The following is a 23,277-nucleotide window of genomic DNA, read 5'->3' as shown; positions in this document are numbered from 1 at the left end:
TCATAGATTTCACCTGATATTCTTCTAAAGATTCCTCCAGAAATGCCTCCAGAGAATATATCAGGAGCTCCTCTAAAAATTAAATCAGGATTTCTTCTAGGGATATCATAAGAAGTTCCTCTTTGGATTCTATTAGGAGTTCGATCAGAAATCTTATTAGAAATTCCTCGACTACTTATTCAGATCTCAAAGTACTTACAAGATGCAAACTCAATGATGCAGATGAATTTACCCCTTGAATGGAAACCAACCGAATTTTTCAACGTAAGCAGTTAAAATGAGCCTTTTTGAATGCACCTTCGGAGATTGCACCTGGAATTTATCTAGAGATTATATCAGGCGAAATTCTTTAAGGAATTAATACCTCCAAGAGTTATCAGGAATTCCTCCTGGGATTTTAACAGAAATTCTCGTAAGGATTTGATTAGTGGAATTACTCAAGAGATTCCTTCCGGAATTTTTCAAGGAATTTCTCGTGGAATGTTTTCAGGGATTCTTGGGGTTTTCAGGAATTCCTCCAGCAATTTTACAAAAAATATTTCTTATATTAATTCACAAGTAATTTGGGAATCCACCAGCATATACTCCAGTGATTCTATGGTGAGTTCCTCCAGCGATTCAAAAAAGGAATTCCGTCAGGGATTACTCTGAGAATCCCTTCAGTAATTCCAAAAGGAATTCCTTCGAAAATACCGCTAGGATTTCCTCAAAGGGTACCAATTAAAAATCCTATAGGGTTTCACCTAGATAATTCTCCATGATTTCCATCAGAAAAACCTTCAAGAATTCCAGCTGAAATTCTCATATGGATTGCAATAGAAATTATTTCAGAAATTCCACCAATATTTTCCAGTGAGTTTACAGGGGATTCAAAAAAACTTCTAGAGGTTCTTCTAAAACAGTCTGGAAAAATTCTCCGAGATAATCTCAAAGTATCCCATAATGAGGAGGATTAAACAAAGCATTTCTCTGAATGTCTTCGGGTTGAATCGCTGAAAGGGTTTATTTGAAAATTTCTGGTGAAATTCATGGAACACTTTATTATGAAATCCTTGGAGGAATCTCCATAGAAATCTCTGAACAAAATTCCCAGAGAACTCCCTGGAGAAAATTGTTAATATATCTCTGGAAATTTTTTTAAAGCAATCTTACATGATTCCTTGGAATAAATCCTTCAAGAAATACTGGAAGGAATTGATGGATAAATTCCTTAAGGAATCCTCGGAGAAATTTCTGGTAGATTCTTGAAGAAATTTCTTTAAAAATCCCTGATCGAATGCCCCGTAGGGTCCTTTCAGGGATACAAGAAAGAATCTCTGATGGAAATACTGGAAGAATTTATGAAATAATTGATTGAAGATTCCCTAGAAAAATCCTCTGAGAATAGCCTGGGGGAACCTCTTAAAAAAATACAAACGGAATCTCTAAAGGAATTCCTGGGGCTATTCCACGTAGGAAATTTTTTGAATTCTTTTGCAGTAACTTTTGTGGAATCCCTGAAAGTTTCTTGGTGAAATCCATGGAATAAGTCCTCTTAAGTGCTGACCAGGTATCGAAGCAGAAGTCGAAGGAGAACAAAAATGCGCCACGGTCATGGTAGACGCGAAGAACAAATTCAACAACGTCAGCTAGGGGGCAATTGCCGTGTTACATAATCTACAGCTTCTCGACTATCTGTACCAGATCCTGTAATGTACAAGTACTCACAGAGCGAAGTCATGATGCACGAGAATGTCAGAAGTCAATGCAAAATGACAGCGCTCTATTCTAGGCCACCACTTTCGACCGAGATATTGTGCATTTCTTTCACCACTGGACTATCACAGAAGTTTTTACAAGTGCGGAAATGCTAATAAAAGTGCGCGATTGCAGCAAATCGAGCCGGTGTCTTCAGCAGTTATACCTCACAGTCCAACGAATAAGTGCTCTGAAGACACCAATATGATTCGATGCCATCCCGCACTATTATTTGCATTTTCGCACTTATGAAGCCGCACTTCGCAGTCCAGTAGTGAAAGAAATACACAACATACACACTTAATTTAAAATTAAGAAGCTAGACAACCCGATAAGACGGAGTCGGTGGTCTAATGGCTACCGCTTCTGCTTCATAAGCAGAAGGTCATGGGTTCAATCCCAGGCCCTTTTCGTTTCCTCGCACTTTGTAGTTGTATCTTTTACTTGCTTTTACCTTCCACTCTTAATCTGTCACAGTTGATCTATTCGTACATAGCATTTGCTGGAACCAAAAAGGGACATAAAACTCGTTTCCTTATACGCTTCCATTCTTCTATAATTATAGCACGTCTTCTGCCATAAAATTACCATCCCTACACCTTCCCGCACGAGCTGGCGTAGATGCAGGCGTATATCCGGTCTACTGTAGGCCAGTTTTAAATGCATCATAAATTCCTCCCACTATGCATTGGTCTGCATTCTGACGTGGCAGGCGCCATTGTTGCCTAAAAATAGAAGATCACCAGCACCTATACCCCGAGGGTGTCTGTTAGTCCCAAGTCTGTTAGTCATCTGGTTACCACCAATCAAGCTCAAGTTTAAGCACTGCAAAAGCTAGGCAACATGATATCGTCAGAGCTCGTGCGAACCACAAATTTCACTCTACTGCAATCGCAGGAATAACCTCGAAATCTATCCGACCAAACCAGCTTCGAAAAAATATCATCGTTGATGAGTTTTTCGTTCCAGTAGGCTAAGTTTACCGCTGAGAGCTTTTTGAATATATCTTAGTAAGTATCCGGAAGTCCCGGAATAGCTGGACTGACTCCAATACTTTACTGGAAAGCAATGGAGTAAGTTATCGGCTTCGAGGAACATTCTCTGGAACATATATGTATTTTAAAGTATTTTAATAGCTATCAATTGTTCCTTTGGTAGCCTGCTTTTGGACGTCATAAAGTAGTCAGGCTCGGGTCCCAAGCCAAACAAAGCTAGCATAGTACAGACTTGTTTCCTTTTTTCTCTGTTATCACACAGGAGGTGGGTACTCGAATATGAACCACAGGAACTAAGACCATCAAGGACTCAGATTGTAGTATTGGGTGAAAACTTCTAGTTTCTAGTTCAAATTGCAATAAATATACCTCGGACAGGTGTTAAAATTTTAAAGTGGACTCCGGAATTCCTTCTAGTTTTGCTTCGTTAGAAATATTCAATCGTATTTCAAGCTCTCTAAGAATCTATCGCTTTAAAAGCCCCATCTTAGATCGTTTGTGTCACCAAAAAACTTCTCATTTATTTAAACGAGGAAGATTGATCGCGTAGAAACGCAAAATAAACATAACTTTGCTACAAACGATCGTTAAGCTCTATTTTGTATCCAAAACAAGTCCCACATTGTAAATATCAATTAAGCAACGAATACTAACAGAGTGACCCGAAACGAACGACTATTTTTAGCACATGTTAATAATATTCCATCGTTCTTAATGGTTTCGCTTGCTCAGTACAAATTTATCCTCTCTCTCTTAACGGAGAGAGCACCGCGCATTTCTGCCATTGAACATCAATTTAGCAAATTGTGAATTTATAATGGTGCGAGTTTCTTCTCTCTTCCTATTTCGCGCCCCAGACACCGAGGGTAATCAATCATGCACACTTGACGCATGGTTCTTCGCGGGACAATAACATGCACAAGTTATTTTTCAAATAAGCAGAGTTTAAAAGGTGCGGCATACACCACAAACACCGCCACCTATATCTACTTCGCTTGGCCATAATCGATGCGCAAACATTACCATAAAGAACGAAAATAAGGAATAGCAGGCTTGGCTTTGTTTACAGAAACATCAAAATGATGCTTCGCGATCGTTTACTTCGATTTAATTCAATGGTACCGCACCGCCCAATTCAGCAGAAACAATAAAAACGCGCAAAGTAGGCTACTATACGTCAATGATGGGACATTCGAGTCGAGGTGCGCTCATGCATAATAAAGTGAAGGTAAAATAGCGTTCATAAACTCACCTGTTTTATGGTGGTAAGGATGGGATCCAATTTTATTCGTCAGCACGCTACCCTCGATCGAGCTCTTCGATATTTCATTATCAATGTCGACCGAGCCCACGGAGGTCACCGTGCCTTGGATGATGACGATGTTCTTCGTTTCCAGTGGGTTATCCTTTTCCGCCGATCCGGACCCATCAACTCTCATGTAGACGTCGTTTTCTTCAGCTTTATGTTGTCGTTGGTCACGCTGATCGTACTTTTTGCAGATTTCGTTGATGTTTAATCCATCTAACCGCTGGAAGAAACGTCCAACCGTTCGACTACTTTGGTGTAGTTCATCGGTGTTTCGACACTCTCGGTTCTCATCGTCCCAAGCGCAGTAGGGATCTTGTAGCTCGAGGCACTTGCGGCATGATTTGAACTCGTGTTCGTTGCAATTACTAAGTGGCAGTGAAATTATCTTCCCATTGCTTATGACAATAAGTTTTTTGCTCTTCTTCGAAATTGTCATTTCGTTCACTTTGGTGCCAATTGGGAATGCTTGAGTTTCACTGATTGTTACTGTTTTGACCTCATCCGTCGAGTCGGACGACATTATGTTAACGAATTTAATAACCTTTCCGTCATTGGTTCCTACGAAGATCACGTCGTACGTTTTGCCGTCCAGCGCTTTCACCTGTGGATCGACAGTGATCGCGGACAATCGGTACAGTAGGCTGACGCGCGTAAAAACGGGTCGGGCATGTAGAGACGGAACTGACGAATCCATCAAAGTGTGCATCTTGACAAAGTTTACCGATGCTTTCGGTAGCGTTCGACTGTCGTCAACGCACTTTCCCGGGCGTGGTTCCGGCACTTGGTTTTGTGGTACCTGTAGCCAGTTGGAATTAATGCTTTGCTGCCATTTGAATGGGCCCTCGAAAGCGTCCAGAATGTCTTGGATGGCAAAAGCACAAACCGCCGAACCACCGATGGCATTTTCAGGTGTGGTCATTATCGCATAGATGATCTGATTCGTCTCGCTCCCATAGATTCCATTGATCGTCTTCGTAGTGGATTCTGTTGAGAAAATATGAGAAATAAATTAGATTTCTGACTTTTCTATGCCATTGGCCGTTGAAGACCACGGCACACAAAACACCTAATGATACTTACGGATTTCATCGAAATAGAACGGATATTCGCCCGGTATGGAACAATTCAGCCGGGCTTTCAGGAACGACGTCCATCGGTCATTCAACGGATGTGGACCTCCTTTATCGTTTTTGCAGACGCGGCTTACACGCGAATAAATTGCTTTGCCACAGTTCATGTACTCGACGGCCACTTCTCGGAAGAAAAATAGCACATAGCCATTGTGTTCCACGGCGCTCACAAAAGCCGGCTGATTGAGCTGCTTGCTGTCGTATTGTTCCGTTCGCTGCGGTTCACGATATATCAGGGGATCCGCTCCCGAGAAATCCGCTACCGTGGCCGAGTAAAGGTGGCCATCTTTCAAGAGGGGAAAAAAGAACGAGAATAAAGATAAATGGAAGATTTTACATTCGAAATCAAATTAAGTCAGCGATTATGTATCTATGAACCGTCGCGATCATCAAGTGGGTCACATTCACAAAATGAGGATCGTAGAAATTAACGAATAAATCATACGTACCGGTAAATACATAAGTGCTATTATGCAGTGGATTGTACGGACATCGCCCAAGGGCCTCCATCTCATTGTTATCGTACGCAATTGAACCATTACTCGGCAGCAGGTTATAATACCGACAGAGCGGTTTGTAAGCATTTGTCCCGCAAAGCATGATCTTATTAGCGCCTAACCGCGCATATACTCGAATGTAGTTTTGGCAGTCCTGGTCCGTCTTGCCCTTGAGTGTACACAGTTCCCGGTGAGCGTCGGATGAGGTCCACATGACCCGCTGGCTCGGATGCTCGATTAACCGATCCAGGCTGATGTTGTACAGCGCATTTCGCGCCCCTATCAGTATCGAATTGTCATCTTGATCTAGCAACTTAAAGTAATCAGTGCTGTTGCCGAAGAAGGCTGGTATCGTGTTATCTGAAAGCAGAGACATAAAAGAAGATCATGGATGAGAAAGTGGGTAATAGGCCAAAATTCAAATTCAGTCTTTCGATGAAGAAGCGAAGCGGAGAAGATGATCAACGGGGTCAAATTTCCAGCTGAAGATGACACACACGAGGAATGGAAAAAGAAGATTGAGTTCGGTTGAGCATCGTTATGATGTTTGAAATTCGTGATTTGCAAATGGAAGTGATTCGATAGGATTTGATTTCCATATTTCGAATGGTAATGTGAAACACATATAACCTTAAATTAGTCTTATCATAAATGTGATCAAGCTAGGTTATACGAGAAATCGTGCACGTGAATGAATGAAACGCAAATACAAATTCAAGGTTGCAAATTTATATATTTTAACTCATATGACCATGAAGCCTCATCAAATGAAATGTTCGAGAAAGCATAAGAGCACTATATGGCAAAAGTTAGATTTTTGCGTATATGGAGTGAACGGGTTCCCTTCTGTTCTTGGAAAAATCAGCAGATTCTTTTTAAAGAAGAATAAGCTATATATAAATTGCGCTTGAGATGATTTATTTGAGATTCATCATGATAAAAACCCAAACTTGAGCTTAACATCAAAGGAAAATTTTTTCTCTTTACTTATTACACTAAACATAATGTAAATTTTTTTACTGAATCCTAGGTTGAATTCTCGCAAAATACCTAGTGGGTTTTCACAAAAGACATGTGAAGGATTCTCATAAATAATCCTAGCCAGATTTCCACCGAATCTGGAGTATTCTCATAAAATTATGGCCAGGGGTTTCACATAACGTTTTTTTTTTCTTCCATCCATGTGTCCTTTAGATGAGTGTCGTTTAGATGTTGTCTCCATCAAATCAAATGTAGTTCGTGTGTTTCTATTCTAGAATTCGAACTATTCCCACAATAATAAATTTATTACCTTGAGCGCTTTATCACGAACACGTCTAATCAGCACGTCTCCGAGATTGATTTCCCAATGCCAAACCAAGTCGTTCATATTCGAACTCAATCTTCAACCCCGAACAGCCTCTTCTTCACGCTCGCGCACTGACTAAACCTTTTTGATTGCCGTTTCGGTCGTTAAAAAAATGTTAAGATCAGCTCGTATAAACAAAAGTTGATGCGCGCCTTAAGTGCGACCTTTATGTTGATGGCAGCAGCATTTGATCGCGTTGTCGTTTGGTGGTCCCCGTGGACCAACTAATGACTTGTAAGGTACCCATACTTACACTTGGTTGCGACCAAAGGCGAGAGTGGTTTCACAACTCATTTCGATAACTGAAACTCGACTTGCACACGCGCTGTTTCATATCGTCACTCTTGTCTTGTGAGAAGTTGTTGTTTTTGCCTCCTTGGTCGCATTCGCAGCAGGTTTTTATCTGATGATGGGTCCATGAGTACCACCAGTAATGGCTACCACACTGCATGTGACCTTAGTAGGATCGCAACACATTCTCAAGCACTTTTGACACCCATGATCACCCATCAAACGAAGCATCCCCCCAGAGATTGGAGTGTTTTGACACATCGAATGGCTTAGGGCGAGGCGTTCTGCTCCTGCTTGCCCTCCATTGCTACTGAGTACTTTCATCACAGGCTGTTCAGAAACTCTTTCAAAGCATCTTGCACTGGGCTATTGAATGAAAACGCATCGATTACCTACTATGGCGTCATCAAAAAAATTTGGACCAAGCAGATAATTCTTAATGGTATTAATGTTGATCTTGATTACTGTAGTAGATTAAGACTCAATAATTACGGTCATTTGACCTTAATAAGTTCTAATCTGGTTTGAAAATATAAGGTTCCCCAAATAGCTGCAAAGCTGCCCAACTAAAAGCACAGCTTCTCGACAAGACCATGTTAAAGGTGGCTGATTCAAGTTTCACCGACACGTAGACACTCTGTCAAGAAAACTTTCCAATTCGAAAGGATCAATTGGAATGTTTTCTTGACAGAGTGTCTTCGTGCTTGCCACTAGACATTTTACGTCACGCCAACGCTATTCAGCACCACGCTGCAGTTCGTATATTTTCACGCCGCAGTTCATATGTTTCATGCCGATTGTTCAGCTCGGTGTATTTTTGAGTTTTTAGGTCATCTTTCCAATAACTTCCATTTGGGATTCTCTAAGGGATTCTCCATGAATGATTCCGGGGAAAATCCTTCCAGAGATTCTTCCTAAGATAGCTCCTGAAGTTTCTTCAAGGATTCATACTCCAAAGATTTCTCCAGGAATTCTTCCAACAAATTCTTTTGGGGGATTACTTAAGATTCTTCTTGAGTCTCTTCAGGAATGCATAATAAATTTCTGGAATTTTACTTCAGAAGTTACTATACGGTTTTCCCAAATTTTCATCATTAATTTCTCTAAAACATTGTTAAGAAATCTTTTCAGGAGTTCCTTCAAGATTTGCGCCAAGGGTATGCCCAAGAATTTTCGCAAATAAGCTTTGTTTCTAGGGATTCCTTTAGTGATTTCTACATGAATTGCTTCACAGATATTAGTAAAGTTCCTCTTGCATTTCTTAAGATTTTTCCAGTATTTAAGTAAAATACTATATAAGTTCTCCTCGGATTACTTCAAAATCTCTGCAACAATTTTTCAAATGATCCCCAGTAGGGTGGTTCAAAAAACAGTCCCTGACAGTGCTTCCATAATTTCTTCAAATAATTAATTTTAATAATTTCAAAAACTTATTTTAATAATTGATTCTAAGAATTAATTTTAATAATTAATTTTGAAGAAAAAATACTTTCTAAGGCTTCTTCAGAAATGTTTCCAGGATTCCTGCAGCAATTTCTTCAGAGATCTCCTAAACTTCGAAATGCACTAGTAAAACATTGTCTATGCATGCAAAATTGGATGGAAATGATTACAATGCAAAAGTTCATGCACAACTTCACTTAATTCTTCCAAATATGCCTGAAGGAACTTCCCTAAGCCTTTCCCTAAATGCATCTCCAAATTTTCCTTCTGGGATTCAACTAAGGAATTGCTTAAAAAGTTAGGAAGGTTAACCCTTTTGGAATTTCACAAGAAATGTTTTTATGAATCAATCCAGGATTTTCTCAGTTATTCGTTAAGGATTCGGAAGGAAGAACGCTTCAATATATTTTATTGCTTTATGTGTTTCTCTCTTTTTTTGAAACTGTCATGAGATTTTTATCTTGGAATTCCGCTTATTTTTATTTAGAGATTCCTTCAAAGATTTCTCCAGAAGTTATTCCAACAAAGTCTCAAGATTATCGTTGAGACTTTGTTCAGGAACCAATAGAGTTTTATTCAAACACTCCTGCAAAGATTCTTCCGGGAATTCCTCCAGGAAATTTCAACAGGGAATTATTTTTCGATGTTTCTATCAGCTGTCCTATAAATTATTTCTCCAGTAAATCTTCCAAATATTCCTCCTAGTTATTCAATATAATTTCCGAGAATTCCTCCTCATTATTTATCAATGTCGATGTGTTTTCTAATATTTGTCCAGATATCTCCATGAGAACACATACAAAGTTCATTCAGTGATTTCAATAAGTATAAAAAGCATTATAAATAGCTAAAAAAATCTAGTGAGGATCGATGTATTAAAAATTTTAGTAACTAGTTAAATATTTTTAGACGGTTCAAAATTTATCGAAGAAATCACAAGACTTCTATCACATTTTTATTGACTAAATTATTCTCCATGACCCCTTCTTCTTCTTCTTCTTCTACTTGGCATCAACGTCCCCACTGGGACAGGGCCGGCTTCTGAGCGTAGTGTCCTTATGAGCACTTCCACAGTTATTAACTGAGAGCTTTCTTTGCCAAATTGCCATTTTCGCATTCGTATATCGTGTGGCAGGTACGATGATTCAATATGCCCAAGGAATTCAAGAAACTTTCCATTACGAAAAGATCCTGGACTGACCTGGAATTGAATCCAGACACCTTCAGCATGGCTTTGCTATGTAGCCGCGGACTCGAACCACTCGGCTAAGGAAGACCCCATCAGGATTTAGGGGTCAAATAATAGTCAAAGAATTTCGAATATATTTCAAATGCAGACGTTATTACGCGTTGCAAGAAAAAATATGATTCCTGGAAAATCCAGGGTCATCTGTTGAAAAATTTCTCATCATATTGATCATAGTCACCTGCGACTTCAAATATTGAATTATTTTGGTTTATATCAGTGGCGCGGGAAGTGGGTAGGACAGGTAGGACATGTACTACGCACAAAAACACCTGGGTAGGACAGTCAAAGGAGAGTCGAAAAAAAAAACAAGATCCACAGAATGTATGAAAAATAAATTAAAATATTTATCATCTCTTCAAAATACATACAAACTCGATCAACGTCGTTTTTATTCTTATGGAGCATGGAAGACACGGTAAGGGTTTTCATGGTAGTCTCTTGGCTAGTAAAACGTGATATAGTTTATGCATGACCCCCAAAAGTTCTGGCTTGTGAGAAGAACGATTGAGAGTATCTTTAGCGAAAATCCTGGAAAACTAACTGTAAGAATTACTACAAGAAAATTCTTTGATCGTTAGAATAACAAATGGAGCAATCCTCTATGGCATCTTGATGATTTTCAGAACAATTTCTATAGAACTCTCAAAGTACAGTCTCTAGAAGTTCTTGGTTGGTTCAGAATCGCCGCAGAAATTGCTAGAAGTAGTTCTTAGCTAATTCCTGAAAACTGATTTGATCAACTTCCTACTGATATTTTATGGCATCATCCATAAAAAGGCTTAGAGCATATTACGACGATTATTGAAAGATTTTTATTTCAAAATTGTTGAAGAAATTCCAGCGAAATATTTTATATTTTATGGAGTTTCTGTTTGATAAAACATTTGGTCAGTTTAGTCTACTTTTGTCAAATTTGTTCAATAAAATTGATTTTAATAGGATATAAATATGAAGGATATTCATATTTACTTAATATGAATGGTAACAAAAACTGATCCAAAGACTGACAACAATGAATGATCCTATAAACAGGACTACTAGTATGTTTCTTTTAAGAGACTTGTATCCATTTTAATGCAAGTCTATATTTTAATGGAAGGTTTCTAAAGTATCTATATCAACCAAAATGGTCTCTTAAGTCTCTTTTTGCCTTATTCTGTTGCAAAATTGTACAAGCTCTAAAGCAAAATTCAGAGATTTATGTGGGTTCAACAGGTCCTTCAAGAATTTCGTCTCAGATTCCGCGAGGAAAAACGTCAGGAATCAACATAGTCATTTTATTAAGAATACTTTCAGGGTCTTTACCACTTCTCCTCATTTTTTCAAAGGATGCTTAGCGGCATTTCTCCTGAATTTATTCCAGGAAATTTCATCCAAGTATTACGCCTGCAGTTTTACCGAAAATTACTTTAAAAATTTCTCAAAAATTCCCATGCAATCTTCAAAAGCTTATTTATATTTTCACACCAGTTTTTTTCCAATAAATCCATAAATTTCAGTAGGTCCCACAAAATTCTGTCCAATGTTTTTCGAGAAATTTCTCAAGGAAATGCTGCGAAATTAAACCGAGATTCGATTCATTCATTTTCGTTTATTTTAGCAAATTATCAAAAAAATATTCTAGAAATTCCTCAAGACTTCAGGAGTTATTTCAGAGATCCTTGTTCATTAGAGTGACTTCAAAACTTATCCAAGTTTTATCAGAGATTATTCTAGAATTTTCTTTGAAAATGCCACACGGATTTATTCCTCAAAAAAAAAAATCCTTGGCATTTCCCTGGAAACGTTCCAAAAAGAATTAATAAAAAAAATTCAAGATTTGAGAAAATATAAAAGAATTTCTAAGTTAATTTCTGTCGAAATCTTAGATGGAATCTTTGGAGGAATTGCAGTATGTATCTTTAAAGAAATCTCTACTTGTAATCTTGTATAAACATGAAAAACAATTTTAAAGGAAATCCCTAGAAATTTCTGGATTGACTTTTAGAAGACTGGGAATCTTGGAGGATGTCCCAAGGAAATCGATGGATGAATCACTGGATAAAATGTTTGAACTTTCTAGAAACATTCATAAAAAATTGAAGCAAATCAGATGATTTTTGAAATATTTTTTGGAGAAATTCCATTTAATGTCTGTGGTTCACCTTGGTAAAATCTTGGTTAATTTTTTTAGTTGTCTCAAACAAAATTCTAGGAGAAATTCCGTAGGAAAATTCGTGGAGAAATACCTTGTAAAATTATCACTTAAAAAACTTTTTTTTAAATTTTCGGAGCAATATCTGAACATTTGGGCAAATACCTGAATAAGTTACTGATGAAATTCCTAGATAAAATCATGAAAAAACACATACAGTAATACTTGTCGTAATGTCACAATGAATTCTGAAATAGAAGTCTTAGACCTTAGAGGAATGTCTGCTCTGATGCAATGAACAATCAAACTATCATCTCTTGACTGCTTTCAGGTTTCGTTTTGTTTTCTTGGTTCCTTTTGGGCTGTTTTAACGGAAATAGTTTTCAATATAGTCACTACCAGCCCTGTAAAGTCATTTAGCTGTCTTATGGTGGTAAGCTCCATCAAAGTTAATACGCCAATCGCGTATTATCCTCGATTTTACTATAGTAAAATCGAGGATAATACGCGATTGGCGTATTAATTTCGATGGAGCTTACCACCATTAGTCTTGTGGTAACGACTGGCATGAAAGTCAGGGGGTTAGAAGCAAAGAGCTGTTAGTGACAAAAAACAAGTTTGAAGAAAATCTACTTTGATGTTTTTTTTTCAGCATTTTTCAATTTAAACAAGTTGTATGGGAGTCAAAAAAAAACAAGTCAATCTTCTATGAATTGTGTGATTTTTTCTGTTGAGCGAAAAAATCACCTGAGAATATCTCTAGAATGCTTAAAATTTTCATCAACTCAACTCAAAACCGACCAAAATGTCACTTACACCCTTTTTCGTTTGAGTCTTTCAATTTTCAGTCCAGAGTTAAAATTGGTCTTAGCTTCACTGTGAACAAAATATTTGCCAACGTCTGTCCTACCCATGGTTTCAAACGTGGACGCGCCTCTGGTTTATATATACTGTCAACGAGCAGTTTTGGCCTGCGGCACTAAAATCATTATGTTGAAGGGATAACCTGTGCATTCTGGTTCTCTTATCCGCACGATTTGAATGAATCGAGTGTCTCAACAAATTAATAGACTGAATAAGAGGTGAGGGAAGGAGGGTATCTAGTAAAAAAATCATTTTTAGACAAAACAAAATTAGGGAGATCAAGCGATTTATTCCTTTCTTAGTCTTTGGATCGCTTATTCACTTAGATGATGTTTCATTTGACCGATTCCGAACCACATCGCCATTGCCGAATCTCCTTTTCAATTTCAATCAATGACTTCGAAAATTCGATAACTGAATAGGATTATTTACTGATCATCAACTCGTTCAATCCGTTTTAAAAACAGTAGCGTATAGGTACCTAAGAAAATGATTTCAATTTTGAGTTGGAAATTTTAAATGAGTTGGCAAAAATATTTTCCATTTCAACGATTAATTAAAGTTTTATTTAAAGTATAAATAAGTGAATGGGTTCTGGTTGAACATTCTGATCCATGTCGATTGGATGTAGTTTTGACTTATCTTGAAAATGTATACGAAATAATTGTCAAATATTCAAATTGAAAATAATAGCGTTATTCTACAGGAAATTTTTACTGTTTCCTCTGGTTAGTTGCAAAAAGTCATTCTGGGTCGTGCATCTGGAAAGCTTGGGAACATATGAGCTAAGCTATGAAGCAGACTTGGTACCACTTGGAACAATACGTCAGAAGAATTGTGTTTGAACCCACAAGGAAGTCCACTTAGTTTGTTTATCAGAATTGTACAATTGGACATTAAGCATTGGGGCCTTCCTTGGAAAAGTGGTTAGCGTCCGTGCCAACAAAGCAAAGCCATGCTGCAGGTGTCTGAGTTTGATTCTCGGTCGATCCAGGATCTTTTCGCAAAGGAAATTTCCTCTGCTACCCTGGGCATAGAGTATCATCGTACCTGTCACACGATATACGAATGCGAAAATAACAACTTTGAAAAAGAAAGCTCTCAGTTAATAACCGTGGAAGTGCTCATAAGAACACTACGCTGAGAAGCAGGCTCAGTCCCAGTGCGGACGTAAATGCCAAGAAGAAGAAGACATTGAGCTTTGAGATAATGGACAAAATTTTCCATGAATTCGTAAGAACTTGGGCCTGAATGTACCTGATCTAGTTGGTTCATTGAAATGAATGAACCATGATTTAAAGTAACAAAGGTTGGTCGAAGCACTTATTGATTAAACAAGCACTAGACACTGGACACTAGAGAACAATATTCACCTGACCGCAGAAAGTGCACATACGCCTTGGGCAAATTGCGACCGCATCGAATGTCAATTGCTATGTAAACGACCGAAGACAAACAGACAATAATGCTTCATGGTTGCGGTAAACTGCTCGCCCGTTAAAAGCATAAACATACTCAAAGTTTCATAGCATTAAATTTTTGCATGCGGTGCAAACCCATCGACTAAAATCCTTCGTTTTCCAATCGTTCATTCAGCCGACCATCGAACCGCCAATGTCAGGTGCCAAAAGCAAACAAGTTCAGCGCTACGATTGGTTTCATATTTGTTTGTCCAGCGCCACAGCCTTTTCCTCAAAAGTTCATTCTTGTTTGCGTTTAACACTCAAGTAAGTTTCTCGAGCTGTCAAGTGGTTGCGATAAGATTGCAATCGATATCGTGGATATCTATGTGGCGTAAATACATGCCCAAGATTATCGATTGTGTGTTAAGACTTACAGGCGTGGCTCATTGTAGGAATGTGGTAAAAAGCCGATGTCACATGAGCGTCAAATGTAGCTACGTTAACGCTGCGATTAGAATGGCATTGCAGTAACGCATCGTTATTGTAAGCACGTATGTATCGACCCTTAGTTCAAGACTTACCTAGCAGGCGCTTCGATGTGATAAATTTTGTGTTTGTAAAGAGCCAACAGAGAGTGTACTGCCCATGAATGCATTACTGTCTCATACGAACTCAGATATATGATTATTTTCAAGCCAAGCACTCGTTTCCATGCACGAAACTTGGTCACCAATTTTCTAAACGAACACAAATTTATGTTTTCACTGACCTCAGGAAAACGAACCCAAAATTCAATAGTAATCGAGATAAGGTTAACATTTACAGACATCTTATAACTTTTGCCAAGGTTCTATTCAATTTGTTCCATTCTGCAGAATTTGAACTTTGATAGACAAGTTATGCGACAGTTATGCGTTTACGGGCACTGTTGAGTGCGTTGTTTCCAAGCTACGAATTCGCGGGTTAATGTTATCATACTAGGAGTTCGAAATGTTTTCGCTTCGAAGATTGCGATACAGGTGTGACCGCCAGAAATCATAATAGCGGAAATTTGCATTTTTTCACACTTGACTAGAAAAGCACGACATACTTTATATTTGCAGACGTAGCGTGAGATTCGCATGGTGACGCTATAAAGCACCGTTGTATGCATATATTTACATATTCTTGTATGCCTGATTAACTCTAATTTACACACCAACAGTGGAAAATTGCGTGATTTTCAATACAGGTTGTTTGCAAAAAAGAATACCGTCAATATTTATATGCTGACTATGAAATAACGATTTGAAGATGCATAAAACTGTCCAAAATTATATTTTTTGCTTCATTGTTGGGCGTTATCAGGGTCCCCCAAAGTAGTAAAGCCCAACACGTTATCAAATCGCTCTGTTTACTCTGTCCAAACTTAGCATCCTGGAAATAACGGAATTTCTTCCAGTATTTTCTTGTCAGCATTAGTATTTTCAGCATATCGGTGATATGTCACAAATATTAAAATGGCCAGGCCAACTGTGCTGATTTTGGTTTGAAGATAATTCAAAAAATTACGGCGATTAGTTTACCCACGTTTGAAAAATATGATAAACGCAAATATTTGAATTTAGAATGGAAGAAACGGGGGCAATCGTACAACCGTCTCATTTTAGGGAGATATATAAAATCGTTGGGAGTGACTCAAGGGGCCCAGATAGCCGTAGCGGTAAACGCGCAGCTATTCAGTAAGACCAAGCTGAGGGTCGTGGGTTCGAATCCCACCGGTCGAGGATCTTTTCGGGCTGGAAATTTTCTCGACTTCCCAGGGCATAAAGTATTATCGTACCTGCCACACGATATACGCATGCAAAAATGGTCATTGGCATAGTAAGCTCTCAGTTAATAACTGTGTAAGTGCTCATTAGAACACTAAGCTGAGATGTAGGCTCTGTCCCAGTGGGGACGTAACGTCAGAAAGGAGAAGAAGAAGAAGAAGAAGAAGAAGAAGGGAGTGGCTTTGCTAAGAATGTTAATGCACACTCCATGAGTTGCTTCTCCTGGGATGGGACACAGGTATTTTTCCCTTGTGCCCTGGCTCAAGAGTCTTGGCTTAAGCGCCTTTCTTCGCTCTCTTAAAAGCGATGACGACGTAATTGCAATAATTTTAGTTGAATAATAAAGAATCAATCGACTTCTGGTCTTTATTTAAAACATACACATTTAAAGAGTGTATCGGAACGAACTAACTAAATTCATTAAATGGACTTTGCTGTCCAACGAATACAATGGTGACTTCTTCTTTATCACTTGCCGTTGCCATATTCCATTTGAACGGCAATTATTGTTTGTCATGTTTTCAAAAATATAAGAAACTGTATAACTTTTATCCGCTTTTCTAGAATTATAATTTGTTCCACTAGCCGTAATGATATTTTACCGTGTTAGTTTTTCACAAAGCACACAATATCACAATACATTTCAATAAGGTTGGAACTACAATGTAATTATAATTGTATAAATGCTAGATCCATTAAAATTTAGGTTTTAGCCGATTTGCAATTTTGCCAGCCGAATAAAAATAATACGTGGAAACGAGAAGAATCGTGATATCTGGTTTGAAACACATCCACTCGCGTGCGTGGCTTGCTGCGATCTCGCACAACTTCTTTTGTAATTTCTGGTGAAAATCAAAGAAAAAATAATGACTCAATACGGTCTTGAGATAGTTAAGTGACGAAGACTTCGAATCGAGAATATGGCAGTTGGAAGATTTCACCACTTTCAGATAAAACTCTGGAAAGCATTTCCAGTATGTTCTTATGTTCGGTTCTCCTCCAGAACGAAATTCTGGCAAGCTGATTTCCTTGAGCCTTTTTTTGTCCGCTGAAGATATATGTTCAAATGTGACATTGAAGCTTTGATATAATCAAAAAAAAAAATTAAAAAAAAATATATATATATACATATATATATATACATAATATATATATATATATATATATATATATATATATATATATATATATATATATATATATATATATATATATATATATATATATATATATATATATATATATATATATATATATATATATATATATATATATATATATATATATATATATATATATATATATATATATATATATATATATATATATATATATATATATATATATATATATATATATATATATATATATATATATATATATATATATATATATATATATATATATATATATATATATATATATATATATATATATATATATATATATATATATATATATATATATATATATATATATATATATATATATATATATATATATATATATATATATATATATATATATATATTATATCAAGTAATTCTATTAAAATTAAAAAACATTATGTGAATAACTGCCAAAATTAAATATGAGGTCGAAATTGAATTGAAATTTTAAATCATTAGCTTTGGTACACAACGAAGAATTTGTATTCGGGGTTGTGAAAACAAACCTGTATTGATTTCTGATATTCTCAAGAAGACTTTTAAGAAATTGAAAAAAATGTTGTGCGCAAGTCAGTGCAGAACTCGATTTTTACAGCGCTCGTCGTAATCATCAATCTCGGTAAGCCTCGTTGGATAAATGTACGACTAGTGTATAAAAATAATCTTTATGCAACATGTTGTGTAATAGTAGTTTACGGAACAAGTTGCAGAATGGTTACAAATTCAGAAATGTTGTGTTATGATTCATTACGCAACCCAAAACAGTTGCGTAATGAGAAAGCGTTGCGTGTTTAATAATTACAGCACTGGTTTCAGTTACGTATTGACTATTTCCGCACTGCATACTTCAAGTGCAGGAAAGTAAGCCGTTTCATGACAGATTGGCTGTTTTGCCTATTACGATGAGAAATTGCAAACACTGCCATTACTTACACACAAATAGTTATGTTATACAGCCTACTATACAGAAAACTCTCCCTTACTCGATATTTCGTATCTCGATATGGAGTCAAAGAACCATACTGCCCATAAAGGCATAAGTGTCCCATATGGAAAAAAATAAGCATTGAGAAAATAATTCTCAAAGTTTGAAATTTGCTTTCTCATACAAATGTTTATAATTTTGTAGTACAGTTTTGCATGCCATATACATTTGGCAGCACCGCACAGATTATTCATTTTGCTGCTTTTGATCAGCAAAAAATATAAACTTGAACATAATTCAACTTTTGCCGTTGGTATTGGAATGTAAAGTTCATATACAGACTGTACTGCCTTTGTTTTTCTATTTATCTATTTATCTATTTATTTATTATCTATTTATTTATTATCGTCAATCAAAGTAGACTACATGTTAACACTTAAATCTATAAACTGCTATATCTTACAGAGTTAAGGTATATTCTTAGGTTACTACGCGACATTGTTAAGTCTATTGTTTCGCAATGTTGATTATATAAACTCATCATTCGGTTTAGAGGAGAAAATTTTGCATAATTAGTACGACGGTGATTAATAAAAAACAAGTTACGATTCCTCAATTGCCGGGAAGGAGTATAAAAATTTAAACTGTTTAATAGGTTAGGAGAATCAATACGATGTGAAACAATATCGTTCACGAATGAAACCATAGCGAATTCGCGGCGCTTTTTCAATGTCTGAATATCAATGAGCATGCATCTTGATTCATAAGATGGAAGAGGGAAGGATGTCCAACCCAATTTACGAAGAGCATATAACAGAAATTGCTTTTGAACTGATTCAAGACGTTCTTCATGCATCTTCATAAAAGGAGACCATACAATACTACAATACTCTAATATAGACCTCACGTAAGCGACGTACAAAGTTTTAATAGTGTATGGATCATTAAAGTTAGAACCAAAGCGTTTGATAAAACCAAGCATATTTGTTGCTTTATGTATAATGGTGTTGTAATGATCGATAAAAGTGAGTTTTGAGTCTAAAATTACGCCTAAATCTCTGACCCTATCGCATTTTTCAACGATTTGATTTCCTAAAACTACAGTTGTTTCTTCTGTGTTTCGCTTTCTGCTAAAAGTAATTAAATTACATTTTTTAACATTTAACTGAAGTAGGCTTTTACTACACCATTCATCAAAAATAGATATTTCACTCAGATAGATGTCAATGTCGTTAGCATACTTGATTTCCATGAATAACTTCATATCGTCGGCATAGATAAGAATATTTATATGCTTAAGAATGTAGGAAATATCATTTACATATAATATGAAAAGAAGAGGTCCTAGATGTGAGCCTTGAGGAACTCCTGATGTAACTTGGATAGGATTCGATTTTTTACCATTATATCTCACTATTTGTTGCCGATTTGTTAAATATGATTGTATCCAGTTTAAAGATGGTTTATCAAATCCTATTTTTTCTAACTTGAAGAGTAACATAGAGATATCAATGCGGTCAAATGCTTTGCTGAAATCAGTATACAGAGCCAGTGCGCATCGTACCTTCGTGCTGTGCGTACACGAATTATCTCTGCTCTTGGAAGTTTTCTTAAAAACTACCTAAAGCAATAAAACAGTACTTTTCAGTGCTACAAAAACAGTACTTTTCAGTGCTAAAATTAAAAACGGTACTTTTCAGTGCTACTAAAACAGTACTTTTCAGTACTATTTTTTCTACTATTGATCCCTTTACGATCCTTGTTTGGACCCGCGCCTTCGATTTTTCGTTGGACCCGTTGGCGAAAGCTAGCGGTGGTAATCCTTCTTGGACACCGTCTTGGGAAAAAACCTTTCGAAGGTCACGTCTTCTTTCGTTTATTAATTAAACATGGTATCAACAACAAACAAAAGGAAGGGTGAATCTCTGAATTCACTACTTCCTTCCAAAAAAGTGGGTTTTAAAACTGTCACTACACGTGGCAAGAATGGAAGAAAGGACGCTTCCCCGGAATGCGAAGTTTCTTCCAAGGGTGAAATGAATAATTGTATCGAAATGAGCAATCAGTTCGATGCTCTAGACAAATTTTCCGAACACCAAATCGAAGCAGCCTCTAGCCCAGGCTCTTTGATTCAAGTGAGGAAGCAAAGAGTGCCCCCTATCGTGGTCAGTTGTTCCGAATTTGGGGGATTTAGGCAGGAGATCTTGAACTCCATTAGGGGAATCAAGGTTTCCTTCCAAATCGCAAAGAAAGGAGACTGTCGCGTTTTGCCGGAAACTCTTAAAGATCGTGAGCTTCTTCTCAAACATCTTGAAGAGAAGAAGCACAAATTTTTTACTTATGACGACAAAACTGAACGTTTGTTCAAAGTTGTCTTGAAAGGTCTCTCAAGTGACTATAAATCACCTGAAGAGATCAAAAATGGAATAAATGATTTACTTGGAATTTCCCCAGTCCAAGTAATCATTATGAAAAAGAGAACCCAATCTGGCATTGTTCGGAAAGGGCTTTCTCAAGAATTTTATTTAGTTCACTTTAACAAAAAAGAACTAAATAATATTAAAGCTTTAGAAAAAGCAAAACTTATGTTTGATGTCCGTGTGACATGGGAACATTTCCAGAAACCTGGAGGAAATTACCAGAACCCCACTCAGTGCCGTCGGTGCCAAAAGTGGGGTCATGGTACAAAAAATTGTCGCATGGATGCTAAATGCATGATTTGCGGAGGTTCTTCTCACGCCAAAGACGTCTGTCCAGTGAAGGAAGATACCACCAAATTCATATGTTGTAATTGCGGGGCTAACCATAAGTCCAATTTTTGGAATTGTCCTTCACGAAAAAAGGTCATTGAGGCTCGTGCCAGGCAGATGAAAGATAATATCCGTTACGATAACGGTCGTTTCCGGAATTTGCCTGGTAGAGTATCGAACAATGCTCATTTTTCAGTTAACGATCGCTTGATCATGAATCATACCCATCAGGAAGATCATAATCATGCTCAGTCACAAACTAATTTTAATCCGTCGGGTAGCCGTTCGAATCTTTCTATTTCGAATGTATCTACCCACGGTAAATCCTTTGCCGATATCGTAGCAGGAAATTCGAACTCCTCCCCTGTTCGATCCATGGGTACCCATTCTACTAGTTTCAAATCAAATGGAAAAAACCCTACCGCCACAGGTAACTCCGCTTCTTCGTCTACCGAAAATTCCAATGGGAAATCACATGACATGTCTGCCTCTGATTTTAATTTTCTAACTGAACAATTGAATCTAATGATTGATGCAATGTTCAAAGCCACCACTATGACTGAAGCAGTCCAAGTAGGTGTAAAATTTACAAATCAAATTGTTATTGGATTACGTTTTTCTAATGGATCCAAATAATAATTTAAATATTTTAAATTGGAATGCTCGTTCTCTGAATGGTAAAGAGGATGAGCTGTTTAATTTTCTTACGGTTAATAACGTGCATATAGCAGTTATTACCGAAACGTATTTAAAACCTGGATCTAAACTCAAAAGAGATCCTAACTTTTTTGTTTATCGTAATGATCGACTTGATGGGGCATGTGGGGGAGTTGCAATCATCATTCATAGGCGTATAAAACATCAACTGTTTTCATCATTTGAAACTAAAGTTTTTGAAACTTTAGGTGTTTCTGTTGAAACACAGTTTGGTAAATATACTTTCATAGCTGCCTATTTGCCTTTTCAATGCTCTGGGCAGCAAGTTAATTTGCTCCAAACTGACTTGCGTAAATTGACTCGCAACAAGTCAAAATTTTTTGTCATTGGTGACTTTAATGCCAAACATCGGTCATGGAATAATTCTCAAAGTAATTCCAACGGCAGAATTTTATTTGATGAGTGCTCTTCAGGATATTTCTCAATTCAATACCCTGATAGCCCCACATGTTTTTCCTCTTCTAGAAATCCATCTACGATTGATTTGGTCTTAACCGACTCTAGTCATCTTTGTAGCCAACTGATTACTCATGCTGATTTTGATTCTGATCATGTCCCTGTTACATTTCAAATATCCCAAGAAGCGATTCTCAATCCTATCAGCTCCACTTTCAATTATTTACGAGCCGACTGGAATATATATAAAACGTATGTTGACTCCAATCTTGATGTTAACATTTCTTTAGAAACTAAACTTGATATTGACAATGCTCTTGAAACTTTAACAAATTCCATTGTTGAAGCCCGGAGCATTGCAATTCCAAAATGTGAAGTAAAATTTGAATCCGTGATTATAGACGATGATCTTAAACTCTTGATCCGTCTTAAAAACGTGAGGAGAAGGCAATTTCAACGCACTCGCGATCCTGCTATGAAAATTATATGGCAGGATTTGCAGAAAGAAATCAAGAAACGTTTTGCTCAATTAAGAAACAAAAATTTTGAAAATAAAATTTCTCAATTGGACCCTGGCTCTAAGCCCTTTTGGAAATTATCGAAAATCTTGAAAAAACCTCAGAAGCCAATACCGGCATTGAAAGAGGAAAACAAATTATTACTAACTAATTGCGAAAAAGCTCAAAAACTTGCTATGCAGTTTGAAAGTGCGCACAATTTTAATTTAGGACTTACTAGTCCAATTGAAAATGAAGTTACTCAGGAGTTCGAAAATATTCTCAATCAAGAGAACGTTTTCGAAAATGCCTGGGAGACTGATTTGGAAGAAGTGAGAACTATTATTAAAAAATTCAAAAACATGAAAGCTCCTGGCGATGATGGAATTTTCTACATCCTCATCAAGAAACTTCCAGAAAGTAGCTTATCATTTTTAGTTGATATATTTAACAAATGTTTTCAATTAGCATATTTTCCTGACAAATGGAAAAATGCTAAGGTTGTTCCAATTTTAAAACCAGACAAAAATCCTGCAGAAGCTTCTAGCTATCGTCCAATCAGTTTGCTTTCCTCCATCAGTAAACTTTTTGAAAAGGTTATTTTGAACAGAA

General features: G+C 36.9%; 1 protein-coding gene across 1 annotated transcript in view; it reads right to left on the bottom strand.

Annotated features, from left to right (window-relative positions):
• Positions 1-23,277, bottom strand: part of LOC110680436 (semaphorin-1A-like) — a 41,762-nt gene that overhangs the window by 3,641 nt on the left and 14,844 nt on the right. The window contains exons 2-4 of the mRNA XM_021856233.1: positions 5,621-6,028; positions 5,122-5,457; positions 3,985-5,025 (exon numbers count right to left, since the gene is read on the bottom strand). Of these exons, the coding sequence (XP_021711925.1) occupies positions 3,985-5,025; positions 5,122-5,457; positions 5,621-6,028 (1,785 nt within the window). The remainder of the gene's footprint in view (positions 1-3,984; positions 5,026-5,121; positions 5,458-5,620; positions 6,029-23,277) is intronic.

This window comes from Aedes aegypti, unplaced genomic scaffold (genome assembly GCF_002204515.2).
Source record: "Aedes aegypti strain LVP_AGWG unplaced genomic scaffold, AaegL5.0 Primary Assembly AGWG_AaegL5_hic_scaff_1388_PBJ_arrow, whole genome shotgun sequence".
NCBI lineage: Eukaryota > Metazoa > Arthropoda > Insecta > Diptera > Culicidae > Aedes > Aedes aegypti.
This window is presented reverse-complemented; position numbering and strand designations above follow the sequence as displayed.